Here is a 27,332-nt window from a genome sequence, read left to right on the forward strand (position 1 = left end):
TTGATTTGATTCCATCAGAAAAGATATTAAACCATGATGACTAATATGTTTTCTTGAATAAATAAAATGCAATTTTTCAATATAATTGAAAATTGAAACAAAAATGAAAATTATAAAACTATTTTATAGTAAATCATATAATTTACATGGTTATTAATTAAACAAGTGGACGGTGATCATAGAATATATTTCAATCATATCTTGGCTTCTGCTGGTTATGTAAATTGTGACAGATAACTGGAAAAGGGCAGTTCATGTTGAGATTAGAGAATTGGACATCTTATCTCGTTACCTCCTTTGTTTGGCTGATGTGTTTTCAGTGACAACATCTTTCATAGTTAAAAAGTTGCAAAAACTCAATTTGAAAGGAAGCAAGTAAAAAGGCCTGTTTAGTGGGGATGGCATTTTATTACCAGCAGAAGAACTACATAGTCTGAGAGTGGATAAAATAAACAAATGAGCAATGCAGAACAGAAGTGAAGACTTAGGAGATTGGCAAGGCCTATCAAGTACTGAAATCCATGCTCTGAGCATGTGAACTTCAAGTTGTTTACAGGAAGGCACTCTTTCTCACCAGTCATAGAGTTACAGTATCCCTAGCATTGAAAACTTCCTAACATTGAAAGTTTTTTACAGCTTTACAAGCCCTCTTCAACTGATTTTCAAATAATTCTTTCTAAATTATGCTTATACAGCTGTGTGTGATGAGGCAACATGTAATTTCAGTACTTGGAAGGTTGAGACAGGAGGATCACAGGTTTGAAGCTAGCCTCAGCAATTTAGTGAGATCCTGTTCTGAAATTTCAAAATATTTTCTCCTCTATAGAATCTTTTTTCACCTGGAGTTCCTCCTATGACCCCATTCACCCTAGCTTTCACATATTAGGGAAAACATTCGATTCCTTACTTTTTGTGACTGACTAATCTCACTTAGCATAATGTCCTCAAGATCCATCCATTTCCCTGAAAATACTGCAATTGCATTTTTTTTTATGGCTGAGTAAAATTCCATTGTGTACATATCCCACAGTTTTGTAATCCATTCATCTGTTGGTGGACATCTTGGCTGGTTCCACAGTTTGGCTATGGTGAATTGTGCAGCTATGAACGTAGGTACACATGCATTAGTTTGGTAGTTTGGTTTCCTTTCTTTTGGGTAGATACCCAGAAGTGGTACTGCTGGATCAAATGGTAGATTTGTTCCCATTTTTCTGAGGATTCTCCATACTGTTTTCCAAAGTGTTTGCACTAATTAGCAATCCCACCAACAATGTTTTAGAGTTCCCTCTTCTCCACATACTCACCAGCATTTATTATTGTTTGTGTTTTGAATGATTGACATTATAGTTGGAGTTAGGTGAAATCTCAGGGTAGTTTTGATTTGCATCAAAATATGTTTAAGAAATGTTTATGAGGTGTATCTCAGAAGTAGAATGCCCTTGAGTTTAATCCCCATTACTACTACTACTACTACTATTACTACTACTACTACTACTACTTCTAATAATAATAATAAGTAATAGTAATAAATTACGGCTATAATACTGGCCTTCTATTAGTCTAGGAAATTATACCTTGACCATTGTGGCTAACACACAGACACACACACACACACACACACACACACACACACACACGCACAAGCTCATTAAACAGCAGTGGTATTGCTTAATTCATATTTCAATCTCCACCATACAAAAAGGTTTTCCAACTAGTATTAGATGTTCAGTGGTGAAAGAAGAAAGAGAAGGGAAAGGAAAGGAAGAGAAGAGAAGAGAAGAGAAGAGAAGAGAAGAGAAGGAAAGAAAAGGAAGGAAGGAAGGAAGGAAGGAAGGAAGGAAGGAAGGAAGGAAGGAAGGAAATTAAGGAATGAAGTCAAAATCCTTTTGGGTCAACTGTCAGCAGTGGCTGCCAGTCTAGCTGAACAAGGCATTGCAGGCTGATTCTAAACTCCATGGAAGGCATAGCAAGCAGAAAGATGTCTGCTTATGTAACAGGGCTGCTTTCCTGTGCAAGTGTGAGGCAGCTAACTACTTGGTTAAGTTTCAGGGAACAGGAAAGGAGATCCTCATCTATAAGTCTGTAGTTCCACTCCAGGCATGTTACTGGTAACTGAAATTTATTTGAGAGGAGTCAACTATGTTATTACATGGGCTTGCATAGCTGTCTAGAGTCAGGTGTCACTAGGTAGAGTGGTCCACTCACTTGAGGTCTGTATTTAACAAGGTGAAGCTTTTTACTTTCCTAACAGATTTTTATTATAATGATGACTACCAAAAAAGATCTCCAGATAGCTGAAGGTAATATATACAAGAGAAAAGGTATCAAGAGTCCACAACCACACCCAGATTCCCCAAGGTGAAGTATTACTTTTATTGTTCTGGCTAAGGAAGCCAAAATCAAACAACTTTCAGAATTAAATTCATAATGATATTTTAGTCATTTCTCAGGCCTAAAATAAAAGCAAGTTTCCTCAGACTGATAATAAGGTAGTGTTGCAGGATGTTTAGTACAAAGGGTACCTCAAGGTGTCCCCTACCTACAAACAATTGGCTGTTGAGCTGCAGGCGGAAATGGCCCTCCTCAGCCATCTCCCTGATGCTCCTTGGAAGGTTGTCCACCTGGAGAAAGGTCTCCTTGAGGTTCCTCTCAGCTCGCACGTAGTGCCACTGGTTGTCATTCAGAAGAGAGGGAGACTGGACCACAAGCTCTACAGGACCATTCCCCACATCGATGGCAAACATTATCTCAGAAGGAGCTGAAACCAAACAGAGAAAGAGGAAGAAAAATGAAGGGAGCCAGTAGTATGTTGAGGATTCAATCTGGTCCTGAATTTATGTAAGAAAAGATTCTAAGCCACATCACTGTTGAGTTGCCATCCTCTGAGATCTCTGAAGCACTGAAATCATCATTACTAGCAAGTACCACAAAAATCAGGGGCATACATGCTTACCCTCGTTGGACCTTATTGTGCAACTCAGGAAAGAGAAAAGGGACCAGAATCATGAATGCCTGTGAGACAGATGCATCTGTGCTAAGACTTTGGGTTTTCTTGATCTACTCTGGCTTCAACTTTGTTCTCCTAGATATCTGCAGACATAGGGTAACCTAGAAATTTTTACTCCTGCAGGGAGGAGACTCATGTCCTGAGAAGCCCGGTGCTCCCTTTATGGAATATTAATGCATGTGGTCAAGTATTTGTGCTTTTTCCACTACAAACAAAATGAGCCTGAGAAAATTTAACTGACTTGTCCCAGGAGACATCACAAAAATTTTTGCCTTAAATCAAACTCCAGCCTCCCACATCCATGCTGGATTTCTTTTTCTGGCCTCTGAATTAGTAATCTGTGTATAATTCAATTCAGGTGTCAGTCAGTTAGGGGTGATATGATGAAATGTTGGTTGTGGTAGTAAGTATAAGTGGTAATTATGATGAAAGTGGGTGTTGTTGATAGTGGTGGTGGTGGTGGGAATCATGGTGGTCATGATGATGGTGTTGGTAGTTGGTGGTCATGCTGATGGTGATTTTGGTGGTAATGGTGATAATGATGCCTGGTGCTGATGGTGGTGATGTGGTACTAGTGGTAGCAGTAGTGGTGGTAGTGGCAATGATGATGGTGATATTGGTGGTGGTGGTGATGGTGGTAATGGTAATGATTTTGTTGGTGGTAATGGTGATGGTAATGGTGGTGGTGATGATAGTGACATTGGTGGTGGTAATGGTGGCAGTGATTATGAATCTCATGGTGGTGGTGGTGGGATATTGATTGTGGTGATGGTGGTTGTGGTAATGGTGGTAGAAATGATGGTGATGACAATAATGATGATGATGGTGATGTTGGTGGTGTTGGTTGTGATGGTGATGGTAATAATGATAGTTATGGTTGATAGTAATGGTAGTTGTGGTGGTAGTAATGATAGTTATCATGGTGGCAATGGTGATCATGGCTGATGGTGATGATGGTAGTGATGGTGGTGGTATGTTGATAGTGGTGGTAGTGGTAATTTTGGAATGATTAAAAGCAACAGATGGAAGTAGGTGTATAGACACAATTAACTCTGTATAAGGTCACTGATAATGAATTCTCTAATTTTAGTTCTTTAAATAACCCAGTGAGAAACACATAATTATCCCCATTTTATAAGTAAGAAAATGCTCAGAGAAGTATAACTAATTTGCTCAAAGTTTCGCAGACAGTGAGTAGAATCTGAATTCAGAAGAAGAATTTTTCACTAGTTTACTCTATTAGCTACATTGTCATATATTTACTTTTTTTTTTAACTGGGGATTCAACCCAGGAGCATTCTACCTCTGAGCTGTCCCCCCAGCTCTATTTTTTAATTCTTTATTTTGATCGCAGTTTCACATCCAGCCTCAGCTAGTTAGTGATGCCCTCAACAATTTAGTGAGACCCTGTTTCAAAATAAGTAATAAAATATATAAAATATATTTTCACATAATAATTTTCTAAATCTTAGGAAAGTAGAGATATTAGTTATAAATGAAGTTTAGGAGAAGAGTCTTCTGTGTGTATCTAAGCCCCCTATGCTAGACCCTGCCTTTCTTCTCAGCCCTCTATGGTTCTCTCTCTCTCTTCTCCCTCCATCAGAAAATGGGCATTTACTTAACAAAGTTATCAACTGCCAGATCTAAATTATCATAGATACCAAAGGTTAAATACCACATAGGCCACCTCTTCCCAAGCTTTTGTGACTAAGAGAAACCTATCCTGCTATACGAAGGCTCCATAATGCAGCATTTCAATAAACTGAGATATTGACTGGCTTTTCTTTTGGCTGGGTATTGGCCTTCATGAGAAGTAAGCAGAAACTTACAAACATGATTTGAGGGAACAGAGGCAGGAGCTACATTTTTCAAAAGCAAGTTGTTGTTGTTGTTGTTAGTTTTCTCGTCTGTAATGTGGGAATCAAACCAGTCCTATAATTAATTATTGGGTAGTTTCTAGGTTAGTACTGTGCCTGCACATGCTATGAGCTCATTGCATGGTAGATGCTGTTACTTTTGCTCTATCACACAATTCCTAACCCAGGGGAAGTGGTTGTGCCTTGCAAAGCCACATGGTGAGGTGGATGAAATGGAAAGGAATAAATTAGGTGGCCAACAAGGCAAAAAAAAAAAAAAATCAAAGTGCAGGTAGACCCTTGAGCCACTCGCTGCTTCTTATTTGGACCACCAATGCCACATTTCAGCCCTGTACCTGTCAAAAGCAAAGGTTTACTGAGTGTGGAATAGGCTCCACATTTATTTCTCTATCAGGACTCTCTCTCTCTCTCTCTCTCTCTCTCTCTCTCTCTCTCTCTCTCTCTCTCTCCTTCTCACTGGAAAACAAGATAAAGACTTGTGAGAATTTTCAGGATTGAATCTTAAAATTTTGCTAAGAACTCTCCTGCAAAGCCAGTCTTGTGGCTCTTAAGTTATACACAGAGAACACACCTTTGTGGAGATCCACTGTGTTTGCATCTACCCATGCTCAGTTTCCTCATGTCCTGTTATGTAAAATGATCTGTTTGTCTCTATCTCTAGCTTGCAAGCTAAATATGAACACTTCATTCATTATAGACCTGAAGTCTTATGAGAAACTCACCAAATGAACATTGTATTCATTAAAACACTGTTATACTATACATACAAAATACACTTCTGCAATTTTGCTCAGCTGTTTCCTATTTTATACCAAGGTATTAGCTTCCTGTAAAAACCTTGTTAAAAATTTATTGCTTTTATCTGGGTGTGATGGTGCACATTTGTCAACCCAGTATTTGGAAGACTGAGACATGAGGATTGCAGATTTGAGGCTAGTTCCAGCAATCTAGTAAGATATTATTTCAAAATAATATGTAAACAGGGCTAGAATGTAGTCCTGATGTAGAACACCCCTGGGTTCAATTCCTAGTATCAATATCAATAAGGTAATTATTATTTTTTCTTTGTTCAAGTAAGTATCAATAACCTAGAGTATTTAAACATTTTCTAAAACTGAAGAATCAGTGAAAAAGAATAATTATTGAATGTTTACCCTCAACAAAATCTTTTAAGTATTTTAATGAAATAATTCACTTAAGCTATACTACTATTTTATTAGACAGGTTCTGAGATGCATGTGACAGTGAATTGGCTCCAGGGGGATGAGGCAGAATCTAAATTTGAATCTATAGTGAGGTACAATGGTGCATTCCTGGAATCCCAGTACATAAAAGGCTGAGACAAGAGAATCAAAGATTTGAGGCAACTTAGCAAACTTAGCAAAATCTTGCTTCAAAATAAAATATAAAAAGAACTGGGTATAGAGATGATAGGTAGAATGTCTCTGGGTTAAGTTCCTAGTTAAAAGAAAAAATGAATTGAGTCCAAATGATAAGATCTTGTGTGTGTGTGTGTGTGTGTGTGTTACTGGGGATTTGAATCAGGGACATTTTATCTCCACATAACATCTCCAGCCCAACTTTATTTTTATTTATTTATTTATTTATTTATTTATTTATTTATTTTTGGTGGTACTGGGGTTCCTGGAAACCCTTCTACCTCCAGGCTACACTCTCAGACCTATTATATATATATATATATATATATATATATATATATATATATATATATATATATATTCTTTTTTTTTTAATTTGGAAACAGGGTCTCTTAAGCCAGCGAGGCTGGCTTAAAACCTGCGCAATCCTCCTGTCTCCACCTCCCAAGCACAGGATTACAAGCATGTACCACCATGTCTGGCACTTTATTTTTATTTTGAAATAGAATCTCACTAGGTTGATGAGAGCTTTGCTACTTGCTAAGTCTGCCCTCGAACCTACAAACCTTCTGTCTCAACCTCCAAAGTACTGGGATTATTATAGGCTACCATGCCCAGCTAATTACTTATACCCTCATCTTATGACAAAGCTTCCAACCTCAAATTCTATGCAGTCTACACAGACTGCTAGAATAAATAATATAGATGCCTAAAAAAATTGAATGAAAAATATATGGGTGAATGAATAATGCACCCATCATCAGCCCAAGGCCTGTGGTAAGGCACCTGAGCAGCCAAACCCTCCCTGTCACTGGCTGGAGGAGTGTACATAATCCGGTGGCGCTGGTGGGAAGACAAGAGGCCCAGTGGTAGCATTTGTTCTATAATGATTTTACCCTCTGGCCTCTCTGTGCTCAAGTGTCTGAAAGAAGCCTTTGACCACCAACTACTCCTTTATGGTTCAATAGAAAGCTAAAGGTGAAGTATAAGTACTTTGGAGACTGAGACAGGAGGATAACAGGCTCAAGGTCAGCCTAAGCAACTTAGCAAGATACTCAGCAACTTAGGGAAACACTGTTTTTTGAAAGTAAAAAAAAAGGGGGCTGGTGGTATACCTCTGAGGTACAATGCCATGGTTCAATCCCCAATACCAAAAAGAAAACACATATAGACATACACATAAATAAATAAACAAATAATTAAAAATGTAAAGATAACTTTACATTCAACTTCAACCTTTAGATGGATTTTTATGAAGTCAGATGCCATAGTAGGCATTGAGAATTCAAGGATAAATGAAAAAAATGGGCTCACAACTCGATTTTGAGTAGACTGACAAAGGAGCATGGAAGTGCTCAAACAAAGAAAAGGGGAGAAACCCAGCAAAGCCAGCTGTGTTGTTGTCCCTGCCCAAAGCAGAGGCTGGTCACAGTGTCCATCAGAGAATTTCCTCAGTAGCCACTGAGACTCCTCCAGACCTCAGACCCTCAGAGTGAAGCCACATCTGCATTTCAGCATCTTCATCTCCCACTCAGTTTACACACCAGAGAACCCAGGTGAACTGATGAAATAGAAAAGTTGCAAGTCTTTAATGCAGCCAGTTAACCCCCTGACCTTCCATGAACACATCTGTAAAGTAAGAATCCTCAGGTAGATGAAGTAGTATCAAATGTGTCAGACATAGAACTCTCTGGGGATCTGACACAGCTGTGCTGCTTGCCTTTCACACATACGGTTTTGCATCAAATTGCAGGAGTTTCCTGAATGTCCTAAGCCTCAAGACCTGGAGAGAATTGAGTGAATGTTATCTTGCCCTCTGACGTTTTGAATCTTGCAGTTTCCCCAAGCAGTTTGGGCTGCTTGAGACACAGAGAGGTGGATTGAGTCCAAAATTACCACCTTCTGAGTTGGGTGGAAGGGTTTTCTGGACAGCAGCGCACCCTCTGTAAACCCATCCTCATCATTCGCATGGTGCTGAGCAGGATCACCACATGCCATATGGTGACCATCATAGGGGGATTGTTTAAGAAAAAAATGAATTAATGTAAAGAATTTAGCCAAGTATCTAGTCAAGTATCACAAAACAATTCAGTGATAATTATTAGTAATACTATTTTTTTTACTATTCTCTGAGGTTCAGTTAATCAAATTCACATCACATTTGTGTGTGGGGATACTAGAAATTGAACGCAGGATGTCCTATCCTCAAGTTGTCCCCAGAATTTTCACTTTTAATTTTGGAAGAAGGTCTCACTAAGTTGCTGAGGATATAATCATTCTAATCATTCTGTTTCAGCCTCCTGTTTACTGGGATTACAGACATGTACTGAACTATTTGACTAACATTTGGTAATATTCTTAATATAATATCTCTGAAATCTAAAATTTAAATATCTCTCTCACTCTACACACACACACACATACACACACACACACACACACACACACACACACACACACACTATGTATGATTTTTTTTTCAGTACTGGGGATTGAAATAGTAAAGGAACTAACACTCAGCTACACCCATAGTAATTATTTACTTTTTTATTTTGAAGCAAGATGTTAATAAGTTACCAAGGCTGGCCCAATCTTATTATCTTCCTGTCTCAGCCTCACAAGTACTGTTTTTTCAGGTGTATGCCACAGCATCCAGCTATATCCATATCTTTTTATATATGTACACATATATCATATTCAGACACATTTTTTCACTAGAAACAGGAAATTTATGGGTGTTTTTCTATGTAATTCACACTGAGATGAATTACATATCCCACTTGAACTAATATTATTAGAAAGCAGCCAGGCATTAGAATAAAAATATTAAATCTTATTTACTTAGATAATAACATAGTAAAATATCCTATATTGAGTCATAAAAAATGCCATGATTACAAGATAACAATTTCACCAAAAACTAGTTATTGATTATTGTTGTTGTTGTTGTTATTATTATTATTATTATTATTATTATTATTATTTCCTGGAGATTGAATCCAGAGGCATTCCACCTTTAAGCTACATTCCCAGCCTGATTTTTATTTCTTATTTGGAAACAAAGTCTTTTATTTGTCAAAAAATAGTTATTTTTTTGGTTCCCTTCACTTTACAAGGCATATCTTTTAATATAAATTACACATTCCAATTCTGTAAGGTGCCTTAAAAGAATCACAATTGATTCCTCTGACCACTACAATAATTTTCTAAGCAATGTTCAGTTTGCTTTGGGAATGTATTTACTGGGTTTTGGGAAAAGCCAGTCTTACTTATTGTTTATGCACCACAGCATGAATAATCTGACATCTTTTCTTCCCTGGCACCGTCATCAGTGCCCAGGAGGTCACATGGATTGTGTATCAGGAGGACTACTTGCACACCTGGAGAAGTGACTCCTTGCCATTGGGATATGACTCTCCCATAGATAGAAGCTAGCCTGAGACTGGAGTAAGTATTAAAAAGTCAGAGCACAGAGACAAAATAGTCAGACCTCTGCTAACTTGTTCAGCTGGTAAATTATACTAGAAGCAAAGCCAGCCCTGTGTCCTTTGCTTTTGGCCACATGCCCTAGCACTAGCGAATTCCCATTCTGCCTCTGCCAGTTTACATCCAGCTTTCTGTTAATTGCAGCCAAATATGTCTGTTGAGATCTAATCCCATGATACATAAAAAATATAAATTAGGTAAAGAAATTTCCAAGGTGGCTAGTGAATCAACTTGGAAGAGAACTTTGAATCCACACTTGGCTGTGCAATCTAGGCTCTTTCTAGGTCACACAATCAAAAGCCACTTTCTATGCCTCTCCTTATTTATTCCAAACTGTCTATTTCAATCTGCAATGCCGTTCTGAGATAGTTGCCAAAATAGTTGATTTTTTTCCAGATTGCAAACTCACTCAATAAGACTTGAGGACATGTGAAGTGTCTTCTTTTTCATAAATTATAGTTGAATCCCAAGGTGGCAAGATTCAAATGTCTTAGTTGGAAGTGACCCAGAAGGAGAAATGGATTGGGAATTTTATTGAAACCTGCTATTGTCTAACAACTTGGATATGTTAGCCTTGGGAACTGCTGTTCAGATAACTATAGAAGAAGACCCCTTGGGGATGGGAGGGGAATCTATTTGGAGTGGCTGCATCTGTTAAAAGGCCTTTTCTTTTCCAAGTACATAGTTTGTAAAGGTTTAACTCTTTAGGGTTAAAATTCAATCTGTTTTAAATGTACAGCATGAACTTATTTATACATAAGATCTTGCACTTCTTATTTATACATAAGAAGTGCAAGATCCGCCCCATAGCACTTTTTCTTTCTAACTACTAGTAATATTCCTAGTAACAATGAACTTTTAATTTTTTATAAAATCTTGTTATTGGAAACTATATTTACTAATCTTTTGAGAAAGCATTACTTTCATGATTTTTAATATTTTGTAACTTGACACCAATCTGCATTAAAATTTCTTTTGCACAAATACAAAAGCAGTACCACAAAGTACAAACAAATTAGATATCAAGATTTAATTAACATTAAATCACCACCCATTATCTTGTAATAATAATGCCATGACATTTACTACAGTATTAATGAATCAAAAGGACACAGAGCCTGATTATTATTAAATTTACTTTGAAACTATTATATCCATATTATGAAATGGTTGTACTGGACTCCACATTTTAACAGTCTGGCTGAGTTAGAGATGAGAGATTTTATCCTCAAAGCCACAAGTAATTCCTACCAGTTTTAGGGTAAATCTTTGGAGCCTAAGGTGGTGAAAACTCTCAGTGAAGTAGCTCTTTTTCAATGCCTGCATTGTGTTATAGCAAAAGAAACACTTATCTGCTCATTGACTTCCTGGAGTCTTACACACAAGCCTTTGCCATCTCTCCCAGCAGACCATTCTGTTTCTTTTCTAGAGCTCTTAAATTCCCAATTTATTTTGCTAAGACATTACTAATGCTTTGAAGGGTATTCCATGCAGTTACTTCACCTTAGTTCCATGGTCAGTCAACTCATTCAGATTGTGGTGGGGCACCCAGTGTAACTAGCAAATCACCAGCATCCTAGCACAATGAGGGTGAGGGGTACTATTCATTCCATGTAAAAGCAATAAAGGATACACAAAGTGCAGAGAACCTAAGAGTGACAGTGAAAGCCACTAAATATATAACTATTTTTATGATTATCTCTCACCAGTATTTCGAAGCAATGTCATGATGAAACATTGCTCTCCCAAATAATCTTTTATTGATCTACCTTGGAATACATGTTAAAGTTACTGTTAGTTTTTAATACAGTGTATGTCAACTTGCAGTCAGGACATTTCATTACTTAGCACTTAATATATATCATGGTCTAGCTGAAATCAATACAGACAATTAAGCTACACTATTTGCTCCTGAACACACAGATTCAAGTATGTTTGTTTGTTTTTGAGAGTAAGATCTCAGCTTCAGACTTTTTATTTATATAATTTCTGTGTCTTGCCAGGCGTGGTGGCACATGCTTGTAATCCCCGCACTTGGGAGGCAGAGACAAGTTCTAGGGAGATAAGCTACCTTGTTTTGAGTGGAAGCATCTAGAAAGAGTTGCCATTGGTAACCACCACCATGTGCGGTAGCTCCGAATCCCCAGTGGCTATTGGAAGCCTGAATGGGTAAGCTTGTCCAAGAGCTCAATAAAAAGCCTACATCAAAAGTTTCAACCAGATAACAGGTAGGTCTGCCCTATAGAAGGCTGCACCCAGGAGGCATTATCTGACATTCAACAGATAGCTACAGCTCCATTCACATAAGAAAGCCCTCCAGAGAGGAAACTCAGGAGGAGGCCACACTCAACCGCTGGCAGCTCCTGATTCATAGGCCCCTCAGAAATTGGGGAATATTTTCAGGGATGCAAATTAATAAGATTTTGCTAGAAAAACCTCATTGAGCGAAAAGGCCACAGTGAAAGCTCAGCTGAAAGGCAGAAGGGAGGTGGCTAAACTTCAAGCTTGCACTGGCTTTCTGGTGGATGGTGACACCACTCTAACTGCTCCATGCCATCCCAGCTGGACATACCCAGCTGGGTTCCTAGCTTTAGGGGTGCAGGGAAACTCATCTGGACAGAGAAGGGCCACACAGACCTCTCTCTGTCTTAAGATGAGATTCCAGCAATATCCTAAATGCTAGGGTAATTGGTTTTAGATTGGGAAGCTCTGGGAGGAAGGGCGACCTTGCCTAGACAGGCCACTAAAACTCTCAGATGGGACACCAGCAATCCAAAGTGAAAGCTGTATTCTCCAAAAGTGGGAAAGTTTGATCCCAAAATGCTAAAAAAAGAGAGCTTTCATTGTTTTCTGCACCCAAGTATGGCCACAGTATGTGCTAGGGGATGGAGACACATGGCCCCCTCAGGGAAGTCTATATTACAATACCATATGGCAATTAGATCTATTCTGTAGAAAGAAGGGTAAATGGACAGAGATAGCTTATTTTCAGTTGTTTTTCTACTTAGGGGACCATCCGGATTTATTTTAAAATTGCAAGATTGGAGCTATTGTGGCAGCTTTGGCAAAAACAGAATCTAAAGAGCAAATAGGACAGGAAAGGGAAGAAGAGGGCCTTGTGGGAGCCACAGCCCTCACAGGGCCCCCTCTAATGCCCAAGGGACCGAACCAGAACAAGGTTCCTCCACATGAGGGTAGCAACCCCGATATGCGGGAGACCCAAGAGGTGCCCTATATTGGAAAATGACAGCCTGAGTCTCGGGAGCAGAGAGGGGTATTTCTTCTTGTTTCAGTAGGGGTAGGGAGGACTGGGTCAAAACTGTTCCACCAGCCTTTCTCACTAGCAGAATTGAAAGAAATTAAAGAGGATTTGGGAAGTTATACTACCGACCCTGATCACTACATAAAGGCATTCAAATTACTTAGTTCATTGTATGATCTTACTTGGAGGGATGTTAAATTACTTCTTGAGCAAACCCGGACTTCAGTAGAAAGGGAGAGGGTATATAAGGAGTCTAGAGCAGTGGGGGATGATTATTTTCGGGCCTCCATGAATAAGGAATAGGATGACAGATGGAATATTTCCACAGGGGAACAAGCAGTGCCACTTGTAGATCCCAAATGGGACCCCCTATATCCCTAAAAATGAATGGGATAGAAATCATTACCTGTACTGTATACAGGAGGGATTGAAGTAAACAAAGGTAAAACCCCTCAATTATGGCCAATTGGCACCCCACATCAAACTCCTGAAGAGGCTCCTATGGTTTTCTTAGAAAGATTAAAAGAGGCTATGTTGAAATTTACTAATATAGCTCCAGATTCGGTAGAAGGGGAGGCTATTCTCAGAGACAAGTTTTTAACTCAATCTGCACCAGATATAAGGAGAAAACTCCAAAAAGTGACATCAGATCTGGGAAAATATATGCTAGGACAATTAGTACAGGCTGCCAATTCAGTTTATTACAATAGAGACATGGACAGGGAGAAAAAGAAAGAGAAATGCCATGGAGAATCCTGGCAGCAATGTATTCAAATGCTAAGTACACAAAAACTCTGGTACAGAAGCATGATACCCCCATAAAAACCCAGGCATATGGTTGCTTCAGGTGTGGGGAGCCATGGCATTATAAGAGCTAGTGCCCTCAAAAAGCTTGTCAGCCTCCAACGCCCTGCCTAAGGTACAGGGGGGATCACTGGAAGGCTGATTGCCCCCAGATATGAAGGGATCGAAGGACTTCAGCACCAGGCCCCCAGTGATGGGCCTCAGGGCCACCTCTCCAGGTCCCCACCTCCTGGGTAAAGACCGAGGAACCTTGAGTGACTTTAATGGTGGGCTCACAAACTGTCTGGTTCTTAGTGGACACAGGCACCAGATTTTCCATCTTGCTATATTCTCCCGGTCCAAGATCCTCTCATAAAGTAACAGTTCAAGACACCTCTGGCAAGCCCTTAGAACACTTTTTTTTACTCAAGAGCTCCCCTGCTCCTGGAGGGACCTGCTCTTCTCCCATTGCTTCTTAGTTATCCCAGAGACCCCAGCCCCATTGCTAGGAAGAGATATAATGTCAAAAGCAAAGGTAAAACTGATCTTCCCCTCAGATAAATTGGGGTGCTTCCCTTTCTTAGAGGTGGATATTAATCCAGCAGTATGGACAGATGGGAGAACAGTGGGATGAGCCTTATCAGCTAAACCTGTACTCATTAAGCTTAAATATCCATCTGCCTTTCCCAGGCAGAAACAGTACCCCCTTAGGCCAGAGGTTAAGGGCAGATGGTTGCTGATTGTAAATCGTTTACTAGACCTAGGTCTATTAAGAAAGTGCACCAGCCCATAAAATACTCCTATTCTGGGTGCAAAGAAAGGGAAGGACAAATGGCAGTTGGTACAGGATCTCAGACTGGTGAATGAGGCAGTAATTCCACTCCATACAGTAGTCCCTAACCCTTACACTTTATTGACTCAAATTCCAGGTGGGACACAATGCTACTCAGTATTGTACCTTAAGGACGGGTATTGGTGTGTTCCTCTCCATGAGGAAAGTCAATCACTCTTTGCCTTTGAGGATCCAAGGGGGAGAGGGGGTAGATGACAGTTAACATGGACAATGCTATCTCAGGGGTTCAGAGACAGTCTGAACATATTCAGACAGGAATTTGCTAAGGATTTAGAGGACTGGGACTTTCCTAAGTTCACACTCCTTCAGTATGTAGATGATCTCCTGATTGCCAGCCCCTCCCAAGAAAACTGCAAGAAAGCTACCCTCTTTTCTCAACTTCCTCCCAGAGAGGCTATAAAGTTTCAAGAGAATAGGCTCAACTCTGTGAGGCTAAAGTTACCTACCTGGGAGTCATACTCGAAGGGGATTCACATTCCCTGGGAACAGAGAGGTTGCAGCCTATTTTGGGCTTCCTCCTCCCCTGTACCCTGAGACAGTTTAGGGGATTTGGGGGATACTGTCATATCTGGATACCAGGCTTTGCTGAAAAGGCCTGAACTTTGTACCACCTTTTTAATTTATTTTTATTTTTTATTTTATATATTTTTTGTAATCATACATCACTTTGGAATACAAGACTTGAGAGGATATACAAGCACATATCATCCAATAAGCCCTCATCCAATACCAATCCCATTCCGATTCACTTTCTGGATCCCATGCTTAATTGGTGATTATCTTTGATATAATTGTTTATACACCTCATAAGTTTTAAAGAGATTCCATCCTTCCCCATCACTTCTCCTCTGATTGGTCACCTTAATTGCTTTTCAACAGGGCACTTTCTACTACTCGACCTCCTCCTGTTACCCCTTTCCTCCTAGTTCTTGCTAATTAGGGGAAGCATTTGGATTTTATTTTCTCTGCTATTTCTCTGTGCATGCCACATTGCAAGTTCTGATCTCGCTCTTGACGGCCCCAGTAGTGGCCTGGCCACCCGGAGGACTCTGATCCCGACCTCACTGGCTCCAGCACCTGCCTTGCCTCATGGGAGGCCCTGATCTTAGCCTTGCTGGACCCCACACCGAACTAACCCCTCGGCTGGCTCCTCTCCCGGCCTCAGAGGCCCCAGTACCGGCCTATCTCACAACAGGCTCCAATCCCAGCCTCGCTGACCCTGGCACCGGCCTAACCCCTCGGCAGGCTCCTATCCTGGTCTCATAAGTCCCAGCTCCATCCTTGCCTCACAGCAGTTTCCAATCCCATCTTTGCTGGCCCCAGCACCAGCCTTACCACTCAGCAGAGTCCAATCCCTGCCTCGTAGGTCTCAGCACCGGTCTTGCCTCATGGCAGGCTCCGGTCCCGGCCTCGTTGGCCCTGGCACTGACCTCACCCCTCAGCAGGCTCCAATTCAGGCCTCAGAGGCCTCAGCACTGGTCATACCTCAAGGCAGGCTCTGATCCCGGCCTTGCTGGCCTTGGCACCAGCCTAACCCCTCGACAGGCTCCTATCCAGGCCTCAGAGGCCCCAGCACAAGCCTTGCCTCACAGCAGGCTGCGATCCGGGCCTCAATGGCCCCGACACTGGCCTAAACTCTCAGCAGACTCTGGTCCTGGCCTCAGAGTCCTCAGTACCGGCCTTGCCTCGCAGCAGGCTCCGATCTCAGCCACGCTGGCTCTGGTACTGGCCTAACACATCAGCTGGCTCCAATCCCAACCTCAGATGCCCCAGCACCAGTCTTGACTCATGGTAGGCTCCGATCCCAGCCTCGTTGGCCCCGCCCTGGCCTAACCCCTTGGAAGGCTCCAATCCTGGCCTCTGAGGCCCCAGCACTGGCCTTGTCTCACAGCAGACTCCGATCCCAGCCTCGCTGGCCCCAGCACCAGTCTAAACCCTCGGCAGGCTCCAATCTTGGCCTCGGAGGCCCCAGCACCAGCCTTGCCTCACAGTAGGCTCTGATCCTGGCCTTGGAGGCCTCAGTAGAGGCCTTGCCTCACAGCAGGCTCCGATCCCAGCCTTGCTGGCCCTGGCACTGACCTAACCCCTCGACAGGCTCTGATCTTGGCCTCAGAGACTCCATCACCTGCCTTACCTTACGGCAGGCTTCGATCCCAGCCTCGCTGGCCCCAGCACTGGCCTCACCCCTCAGCAGGCTCTGATCCAAGCACCCTCTTCACCCAGCAGGTTGTCCCATGTTCCCTAGGGTGCGTGGGGGTAGTATTCTGCCTCTGAGGTAATTTCCACGCGCATGCCTGCTCACTGCCCCGGGTTCGAGGCCAAGTGGCCCGGACCTCCGAGCTTGTATCACCTTCTTAAGGAATGTCAAGAGTGTTCTAGATTCCCTGAGTGGTACACAGAAGCTAAGCAAGCATTTGAAAATTTGAAACAAGCCTTAAGGTGAGCTACAGCTTTGGGATTGCCTACACAAAAGGAGTTCACTTTGTATACCTCGGAGAGGAGTGGGGTAGCCTTAGGAGTGTTAACACAGGACCAGGGAGGAACTCCACAGCCAGTGGCTTATCTCAGCAAGGAAATTGATTCTGTGGCCCGTGGATGGCCAGCTTGTCTAAAGGCAATGGCGGCAGTAGGGATTTTGATTCTGGAGGCCCAAAAACTAACATTAGGGCGACCCCTCATGGTACAAACCCCTTGTGAACTCTGAAACTTATTAGAATCCAAGGGACATTTGTGGCTGTCAGACAGCCACATTCTTAAATACCAGTCTATCTTTATGGAGGGGTCAGACATAGCACTGAAGAAATGCACTACCTTAACCCCTCCACCTTTCTGCTTGAGGATTCCAAAGGGCTGGTCCATTCCTATGAAGAAACATTAGCCCATCTCTGGGCTCCTTGTACAGATCTTTCAGACAGGCCTCCTCTAAACCCTCATGAGGAATTATTTACTGATGGCAGTGAGAAAGGAGTATGGTATGCGGGCTATGCAGTCACCACACCCTTTGAGGTGAAGGAAACAGAACCTCTGCCCACCTCCACCAGTGCTCAATTAGCATAGCTCATAGCCTTGACAAGGGCCCTTAATCTGGCAGAGGGAAATAGGGCAAATATTCATACTGATTCAAAAATATACCTTCCTAGTTATCCATGCTCATGCAGCCATCTGGAAGGAAAGGGGACTGGTTACATCATCGGGATCCCCCATCAAACATAAGTCCAAAATTCTATACTTATTAGGGGCAGTCCAAAAACCCAAGCAAGTGGCTATCTTACATTGTCAGGGTCATCAGAGGGGAACAGACCTTGTTTCTCAAGGTAATAACTTAGCCGGTAAATCAGCACAAGAGGCTGCCAGCTGTCCATGTCAGACACTCTGGCCCATCCTGTAGGAAGGGTCCCTGCTGTTTGATGTGAGACCAGTGTATTTCCAAGAAGAAAGCACTAAAGCCCAGCAGCAAGGATGTAAGATGGATAGTAGGGGATGGTGAATTATGTCTAACAATAAACTCTGGGTTCCCCAGAGCATGCAATGGAAGATACTTAAAACTCTCCATCAGATACATAATTTGGGAAGGGATAATTCCTTAAAACTGGGTTCAAGATTGTTTACTGGACCAGATCTTTCAGACAGGCCTCTTCTAAACCCTGATGCGGAATTATTTACTGATGGCAGTGATTTTGTGAAGAAGTATGGTATCCGGGCTATGCAGTCACCACACCCTTTGAGGTGAAGGAAACAGAACCTTTGCCCACCATAGTTACAGGAGACTATGAGTTGCATTGTGCAGGGATGTGAAATCTGTCTTAGAGTCAACCCTAAAAATAACTTGTTAAGTCCACCAGGCAAGCAATCTAGAGGCACATATCCAGGTGAGGATTGGCAGCTTGATTTCACTCATATGCCCGGGGGTAAAAGGCATCTGGTGATGTTGGTTTTAATAGAGACCTTTACAGGATGGGTAGAAGCTTTTGTTTGTAAATCAGAAAAGGGCCAGGAGGATGTAAGGGTATTACTCCAAGAAACTATTCCCCATTTTGGAGTTCCCCACTCATTACAGAGTAATAATGGACCAGCATTCAAATCAGAAGTTACCCAAGATATCATGCAAACTCTGGGAATAGATTTTAAATTACACTGTGCCTAGCACCCCCAGTCCTCTGGAAAAGTAGAAAGGACAAACAGGATTTTAAATCAGCACCTCTCAAACTAACCCAGGAGGTACAGGGCCCCTAGTGGCAATTACTTCCAATGGCTTTAATATGGATTTGTAATATGCCTAGCCAAATGAATCTCACCCCCTTTGAAAAGCTATATGGAAGACCTTTCCTGACTCAAGATATAGTCTTAGATACAGAGTCTCAAATATTAACAGACTATGTTACCCAATTGGCAACATATCAACAGGTCTTAAGTATACTCCAAACAGCACTGGAGGGGAAAGCAAACCATTTGTTTTGTCCAGGGAATCTGGTACTAATCAAATCCCTAGATAAAAAGGAAAACCCCTGGTTGGGCCCATATCCTGTTATCATTTCTACTCCCACTGCTGTTAAGGTACCTGGCATTGATTCATGGATACATCATACCAGGGTTAAGAAGAGGACAGCAGAAGGCCCGCTACCTGCTCCTGCTGTGACCTCTGAGCTTCCAGAGACCACTCCAGACTATTCCTGCGAACCACTGGAGGCACTCAGACTTCTTTTTAAGAAGACATCTCCTGATTAGTAGTCACAATTAAGGAGGGCAATTTAGTATGCCCCTTTTCCCACAAAAATTTCATAGGTTTCTCCTGGACTTTACCCAATAGCTCGCTTTGTTACCTCATGGCCCCCTAAATACTCAAGAAGAACTCTTGCAGGTACTCCACGAGGAGTGGATCCAAGGTATTTTCCAGGAATATACAGACACTCAAATTTGTGTCTTTTCACTTTCCTAATTATACTCATTTTTATGGATTAATTAAACAATGAAGCAAGTCATTTTTAGTCTTTTTCCAATTGTTATGTGTTCACTTGCTGAAGGATGCTATCTTATAGCCTCTAGCTACAGCGGTGACACAGTGGCGATAGGAAGTTCCTTGACATTGCAGTGCTGGACAAATTGTACTTCTCCCATAGGGCTGGTAATATGGGTAAAAGATTAAAAAACAATATTTTCTCATACAACTCAACAGTTGAGATTTTAAAATTTAACAGATCAATCAAAACCTTCTAACAGCAATTTTGCTATTATTTTACCTCAAGCCACTATACTAGATACTGGCACCTATAAGTGCATTAAAATCCAAAAACAGTACCCTAATGATATACCATATAAGGAATCTTCTAAAATATTTATTCAAATTACCCCCAAAGCCTCTTTCAGGTCTCCACAGTACTAATTTCTGGGTTCACATCGCATGAAATATCCTAAATACATCCCACTTCTGTATGTTTAAGCCAAAGTTGGCAAAACAGGTTTTAACATCTCATTTAATTGGTTTAGGGCTAACTGAGAAGAATATTAAGAGGCAGATGAATCTTAATGTAAGATCATTTCTAAATTTTCATGGTTATAAGTCTAATAAAAACATTCAGATAGCGGAAGACCCGATTCCAACCTCAGTAGTTGTCCTGGGAGACTGTTTGCACGTGGGACCTGTGCCATGTAATCTCGAATGTCATCATATGATAACCAGTCCCATTCCAGCATCAAACTTGCATCTCCCCTTAGGCTGGTCAGTTTTCTGCTTTAATTTTTCTTATTCTGTCATCCCTCCAGGCTTTCAAGGCTGCTGTTATATAGGCAAACTCAGGATGATTCTACCTACTCCACCAGTGTCCTCCCATAGACAAATCACTCGGTCACTTCCTTCTTTACCCCCAGATTGTAATGATAATCTCCATCTTTGATGCCCAGGCCTCGTTGCAGGGTTGTCGGCCACCTTGCTAGCCATCCCTGGATTAGTGTTAGGGGCCTATATAGTGATTAATGAACTCGCTTGTTTATTCACTAAAACAATTAATGACTCAGCTTTGGCTTTGGCAGCTATCAATACAGAACTGAGTGACGTACGCCAAGCCACTCTAGAAAACGGAGCCACCATAAATTATCTGCTTTTGTTTCATCATATAGGGTGTCAAGAACTCCCTGGAATGTGCTGTTTTAACATTATCAATAATTCAAAAAAGATAACCAGTTTAATATTAGACATGCAGAAAGAATTAACACATATTCAACAATATAAAGGTTTGTTTGGATATGGTTCCTCATGGATGGCATGGCTTAGTCATTTATAACTCCCCTTCTCATCATCCTTGTCATTTTACTTTTTGGGTCATGTGTACTAAATTGTATGGTGAATTTCATTTCTCATAGGCTGGAAGCTTTCAGACTTCAGATGGTGTTACAGACAGACCCTGACAAGGATATCTATCGAAGCCCTTTGGATGACCATAGAAACACACAATATGGAGCCATCTGATTTCCCCATACCAATTACATACATGTATACCATAACCTGGGATCCCCTTACATCACCCCTGTTCAGCCTGAAGAAGCTCAGTGAGTCATAGCCCTTATTCCTTTGCTATGGGTACATGTATGTAATAATAATAATTGGAGAAAATTGATGGGAAATTAGCTCATGTTAAATGTTTGTAAAACTGTAAAAGTCAAAATGTATTTTCTGTACCTACCTTTGGCCTGACAGGTGTCAGAAAGTTACAAGACAGAGGGGGGAATGTACCAGTATTGGGAAGAGGTTTCAAAATGTATTAATGTACCAGTAGTGAGAAAGATTTCTAATTTTAAAAATATATTTTTGGTAGTAAGGAAAGCCAGGAGAGTCAGGGAAGAGGGCCTTTTTACATTTCTAAAAAGAGGCAAAGTTCCTCAGAAAAAGGGCCTTTTTACATTTCTAAAGGGATGTGAGAAAATCCCAGATTCAAGATAAGCAACTTAACACATCTTGGGAGTGTAACAAAAGGTGTGGGGGTCTGTTCCAGAGAGAGAGCTGCCCCACCCCTGCCTCAGAGGGGGTGGATCTGGCTGGGATGAGACAGAGCAGATACCTGGGATAGATATAGGGCAGCATATCTACATATCAAAGGATCTGCCGCAGACTTGGTCAGGATAAGAACACTCAGCATGCAGGAACTTTTGGCAAATTCATAGGAATTGCCTCTCCCCACCCCCAGTGCCAGTTCTGAATGGCATGGGGCTTTGTCTTCTGTATTTCTATCTTTTTAATGAACTTTAAATCTTCAGCAAGAGTCCGGGCTAATGAGTATTTCCCTTTAGTTCAGGACAAGAACCCGTGGTTTTTCTGTTTTTGTGTTATGTGTGTTTCGAGGGAAATTGTGTCCAGAACCCTAACAGGGGTCCTTGGGGACAGTTTCCCCAAAACCATATCATCTCAAACTGTAACATAAATCACAAAGCATTAGGAGGAACCAAATAGTATCACTACTCATTTTACCATTGTCCAACAAAATAAACTGGATGGAGCAAATATACAGTAGTGTTTGGTGGCAAACATAGTGGTAAACTTTACTTTGCTAACTGTGATACTGAATCACATATGAGGGCACTTACAGCTTATTTCAAGTCGGATAAAGTCTTTCATGCCAAGATTTTCTAGGAAGACTCCAGATAAGGCGGTGGTTTTGAAATAGAAAGAAATGTCAACACTGAATTCCGCGTGGAAGGGAGGAAAGTGGAGATAGGAGGCTTCTGTATAAAATGAGACAGCATTCCAGAAGGGTCCTGCAAAAGAGAGCATCCTTCAGAGCATGCTTCATTGTTTTCAGTGAGATATGGAAAGGTATTGGGCATGTGGATGATTTGACTAGGGCACACTGCAGAGAGAAAGAGTAAAAACATCTGTGCACTTATAATGCAGGGAGAAAGCTTCTTTCCATTTATTACTCACGGTCTCCATAGCAACGCAAGGGACCAATTCTCCAGGCAGCTTCTGAGTTTGATCTGTTGGTATCCGTGATAACAATCTGAGTGACAGGCAAGTGGTCTTTGAAGGAAAGAAAGCCTGTATCATTGGTCCTGCAAAACATAAATGAAAGAAAGAAAAGGGACAAAATGTAGATAATTTAGGGAATCTATGCCAAGATCTCTATTTTTTCAAAAGTGATATGGATTGGTTGTAGCAGAGTTGAGGAGGGGAAGGTCCTGACAGAAGGCCTTTCATCTCAGAAGTGCTTGGGAAAGGCTTCAATGCTTATTACAGTACCTGTGGTCTGCTTCCAAATGCCATTGGATTTTACAACATTCCTAAATGTGCTTGCAAATACACAAGTAGCTGACAAAGATTGCTTCTGCTTATTGTGGCTGAGGGCACCCCACCTGCCCAATGCAGTGCTAATGTGACATTAAACAACATTTTGCTTTCCTATAAAAAGATTTGCTATCTTAGTAACTAACTTGAAATAGACATCACAAATCCCTCTCCAAAATCACTCCAAGGACTTGCTGCAGCAACCTGCCAACAGGTTTTAATCAGCTTTAGATCTTCTGTAACATCTTTTAGCTTTGTAAAAAAGAAATCTTTATAGCTGCCAGTTGTTTTTCATGTTGTCCTTTGTTTTAAAGGTCTTGATAGTTATGACTCTGGCTTTGTTCTTGTTAATTATGCAAATAAGAAGTCAGCTAGTTATTTTTTGATGATAAAGTTAAGAAAGAATATTGGTGAGACACTGTTTTTTGCCCTCTTTATAAGCTGTGCTTTTAAGCTCACAGAGAAGACTCTACCATTTGGCTGAGAGTAAAAATGAGAAGAAAGAACCAGGTGTGGTGGCACATGCTTGCAATCACAGCATTCAGGAAGTTGAGACCAAAGGATCGCTGTTCACAGACAGCATCAGCTTCTAAGGGAGGCCTTTTGCAACTGAGACCCTGTTTCAAAATAAATAGCTTGAAAGTAGAATTCCCTGGATTCCATCCCCAATACCATAAAAATAAAACAGAACAAATGGGAAGAAAGAAACTGGCATTGAATAATTATTTGGAGCCAGAAATATACACGAGATAGGTATGTTTTTCCTACACTATATTCTTATGCCATAGGTGTCATTCTCCCAATTTGCAAATGGAGAAACTGAGGCTCAGAAATATTACATAACTTGCCTAAGGTCACACAGCAGAAGGGGCAGGACCCAAATCCTATTCTTGTTATTCCCAGTATCTCTGCCATGCCTGGAAACCCAGGTCCCAAGTCCTAGCTGCGTTGTTTTTCCGCCAGTAATTTTAGTTCTGAAATCGTTGGTGGGCTCTGTTTTTAAATGTAGATGCACCTTATTAACAGAGTTGAGAAGATTAAATAAAATTATATATTCACTGTGCACGGTTTCTGCTCTGTGGTAAATCCTCAGAAATAGTAGTGGTGACAATTAAGTTCTCGTCTTTGTCCCTGAACTGCTTCATAGCCTCGGGCAAGTCAGCATTTCTTTTTAATGCATATAACTAGGATTCTGTATTGGAGATTTTTTGCTACATAGCACATGTGAAAAATTAAATTTCAGTATCAACTCATGAAATTTAGATAAAAAACAGGTATTAATTTTTCTTGGTTATAAAAAAATAAATAATTCATGTGTATGTTGTTACCTGTAGGTCTATTAACACAAAATGTAAAAAGGTGCATTACAGAGGCGATTTTGATAATCTAGAATAAAGCATTTTCTTCGCACAACTGGGGATTACATACAAGGCCATTCTACTTCCAAGCCCCATACCTAGCCCTATTTTTTAATCTTTATTTTGAAGCATGGTTTCACTAAGTTGTGGAGGCCTGCACTAAGTAGCTGAGGCTGGCTGTGAATCTTTGATCCTCCTGTCTCAGCTTCCCAAATATAGGGATTACAAGTGTACACTGTCATGCTCTGTTTTTTGTTTCATTTTAAAACATGTTTATGAATGTCGCATAGATGCAGAATAAACTTATCATTATATTTTAGTATCCTTTTAAGGAGAAATTTTATATAAATTTCAAATAGCCAGTGCTGAATAAAGAACAAACCCAGATTTACTCCAGAAAGAACTCTGATATACTCTTTAGAATTTTATTTCTCACCATTTTCATTTTCAAGGTAAAAATAGTAGATTCTCAGGCCTGTTCATCAGTGCTGATTTCTGCCTGTCTTACATTGTAACATCTGATATACATCAATTTGACACCTTTCTGTCAAAGTGTTGGCATAAAAAATAGCACTCTAAGAATAAAAATTTCTTCCAAATAACAACAACAACAAAAATCTGTACTTCGTTTAATGATGCAGGGCACATTATCAATAATACTCTTTATATGACAACTTGACCCAAAAGAAAAAGTAAGTTGCTCTCCAAAGTTTGTTTTTTAAGCAATAGAAATAGATATAAATTCAAATACCTACAGAAACCAGGCAAGTCATAGCAGTGTATGAAGCCAGCTTTGTGTTATCCATAAGTGGAAGCCAACACAGAGTTTAATTGTTGGGGATGGGAAAGAGAGCCTGTGGGAAGTAGGTGTCTCTTTGGGAGGGAGCAGAGACATCCCTAAGCAAAAGAGAATTTTTTTTTTTCTGTTCTTGAGGGCTGCATAATAATTTTACATGCATAGTGTCAGAAAAACACAAGAACCCAGTTCTCCCCACTGGGTCCCTTTCCTCACAAGTCTTTGAGATTGTAATTGACAATTTTGTAAATGTTTGTGGAATTATTTCTACTATATGTTCTTTATGACTTCATCCTCTCCTAATCCCCCTCGGTCATTCCCCTGGAGTCTGTTTTGCTGGTCTATCTGATGTTGCCTTTATTTCCAAATATTTCTTTAGCTTCCACATATAAGAAAGAATATATATCTATGATTTCTTTGGGAATGGAAGTACTCACTGGTATATATACAGAATGAAATTTTACAAAATCACACCATTTGCAGGAAAATGGATGGTACTCGAGAATATTAAACTAAGTGAATATAACAACAAGAAATTGTGCCCATCATGAATACAATACCAAAGGGCCAGTCTGGAATAATAATATCAGACCTTTCAATTTTCAGATCTTGGCAAAGTCTTTGAAACTCTTCAAACATAAATATATAAAAGTAGTAAGAGTCAAGACAGAATGGACCAATAAAGCAGATGTGAGACCTTGGTCAAGTCCACTCTTTTGAGCCATGGAGAAAACCTTGCATATTTATTCATGCTTTTTTGGCCACATTGTGACACATTACACATTATGGGTGAAATCTGTCACTTACCACATTTATTCTGCACCTTTTCTGGATAGGGCTATAAATATACCACCAGGGCCTGAGTCCTTGAGCTGTCCCTGTGATCTCATACTGAGCATCCCCATTCCATTCACATAAGATACAAGTTAATTGATTAGGTTTCATTTTACCAACTTGCAATCATTTTCCAGCCCTGCATGCCCAGAGATTACACCGGAGTCACCTTGGCGAGAGTTCTGATAGTCCAAAAACTCTTCAGTTACATGTTGACAAGCACTCTCTTTGCTCATTGCTACTCAGGGCAGATTTGCCCATTACACGGCTACTTTTACCAAAACACATTCAGAGATGATTCTCTTTTTGAGGAGAGAGGTCCTCAGTGTTACAACTGTGCTTATTCCAGAACATGACAGTTGAATGAAATTTGACTGCACTGCCATAATATTGCTCCTTTTATGTTATTCATCTTATTGTGAAAATAATCTATACTATAAATATGTACATATTTCTTGGAAATTATTTAATGTCTATAAATCAATAGTCTCTCATATAGTTTATTTACAATATCAAGAAAATTATAATAAAATGATGGGATGCATTTTTGAGAACTGACTACATGCCACATCTGCAAGATGCACAAGTTATTGATAACTCAGTCAGTGCTCCCCAGAGATGGCAGTCAGTGCTCCCCAGAGATGGCTATCCCTCTCCTCTTTTTTTAAAAAAATAGAAATGTAAAGCTCAGATTTAAGTTCTATAGTTAATAAGTGATGAATCTGGGATTTGGTTGTCCCAGATTTATTTTTATTACAAAATAAAATATTGCTTAATGATTTATTACATTTCACACCCAGAAAATGAAATGCTACCATCAAACAAAACCCATATTTGTGTGTTTTCTGATATGTATTACATGTCTCAGCTCATGACATTTTCACAAAATATAAGAAAGAAGTACAAAGAAGAAAGAATGATTTCTTTCTGTACACATTGAAGATTGTATTTTGGAAAACACAGGGAGAGGCTGGCAATTAATTATCTGTGTATATCCAACTACACTGTTGTGGACCCTGAAAGCAGCACCAGGTAGAAATGGAACCACAAAGCTAAGGAACTGAGGTAGACCAGAGCATCAGCGAGGACTATCCCATCAGCGCTGACCCTGACACCATGTTAGCCTAAGGAGAACAGCAAGCTCTAAACCAGAAGGGGTTGTGACAAATGCCTCCCTTCATGACTGTTTTCTCACTCTAGTGAGTTCTGAATGTCTCCATGGCAACACTGGCTTCTCAGGGAGGAGATGGTTCCCTCCATGGGACCAAGCCAGCCCATTCTTCACAGATTCCCTTATAGTGTGTATGAAGATCAATGTCCCGTCAGTAATCTGGCACATCTATCAAAATCATAAGGCACATATTCTAATAATTTATTACTGGGATATTATTCAAGAACAATGATAATGTAGGTAGAAGAAAATAT

General features: G+C 40.6%; 1 protein-coding gene across 2 annotated transcripts in view; it reads right to left on the minus strand.

Annotated features, from left to right (window-relative positions):
• The window catches only part of CNTNAP5 (contactin associated protein family member 5), a gene marked incomplete at both ends in the record, with an annotated part of 1,017,925 nt that overhangs the window by 136,035 nt on the left and 854,558 nt on the right, over positions 1-27,332 (minus strand). For both annotated transcript variants that reach the window (XM_080690368.1, XM_080690367.1), the window contains 3 exons: positions 2,540-2,758; positions 22,223-22,393; positions 22,560-22,687. In XM_080690368.1, the coding sequence (XP_080546494.1) occupies positions 2,540-2,758; positions 22,223-22,393; positions 22,560-22,687 (518 nt within the window). The remainder of the gene's footprint in view (positions 1-2,539; positions 2,759-22,222; positions 22,394-22,559; positions 22,688-27,332) is intronic.

The sequence above is a fragment of the Muscardinus avellanarius genome (assembly GCF_963383645.1).
Source record: "Muscardinus avellanarius genome assembly, chromosome: 2".
NCBI lineage: Eukaryota > Metazoa > Chordata > Mammalia > Rodentia > Gliridae > Muscardinus > Muscardinus avellanarius.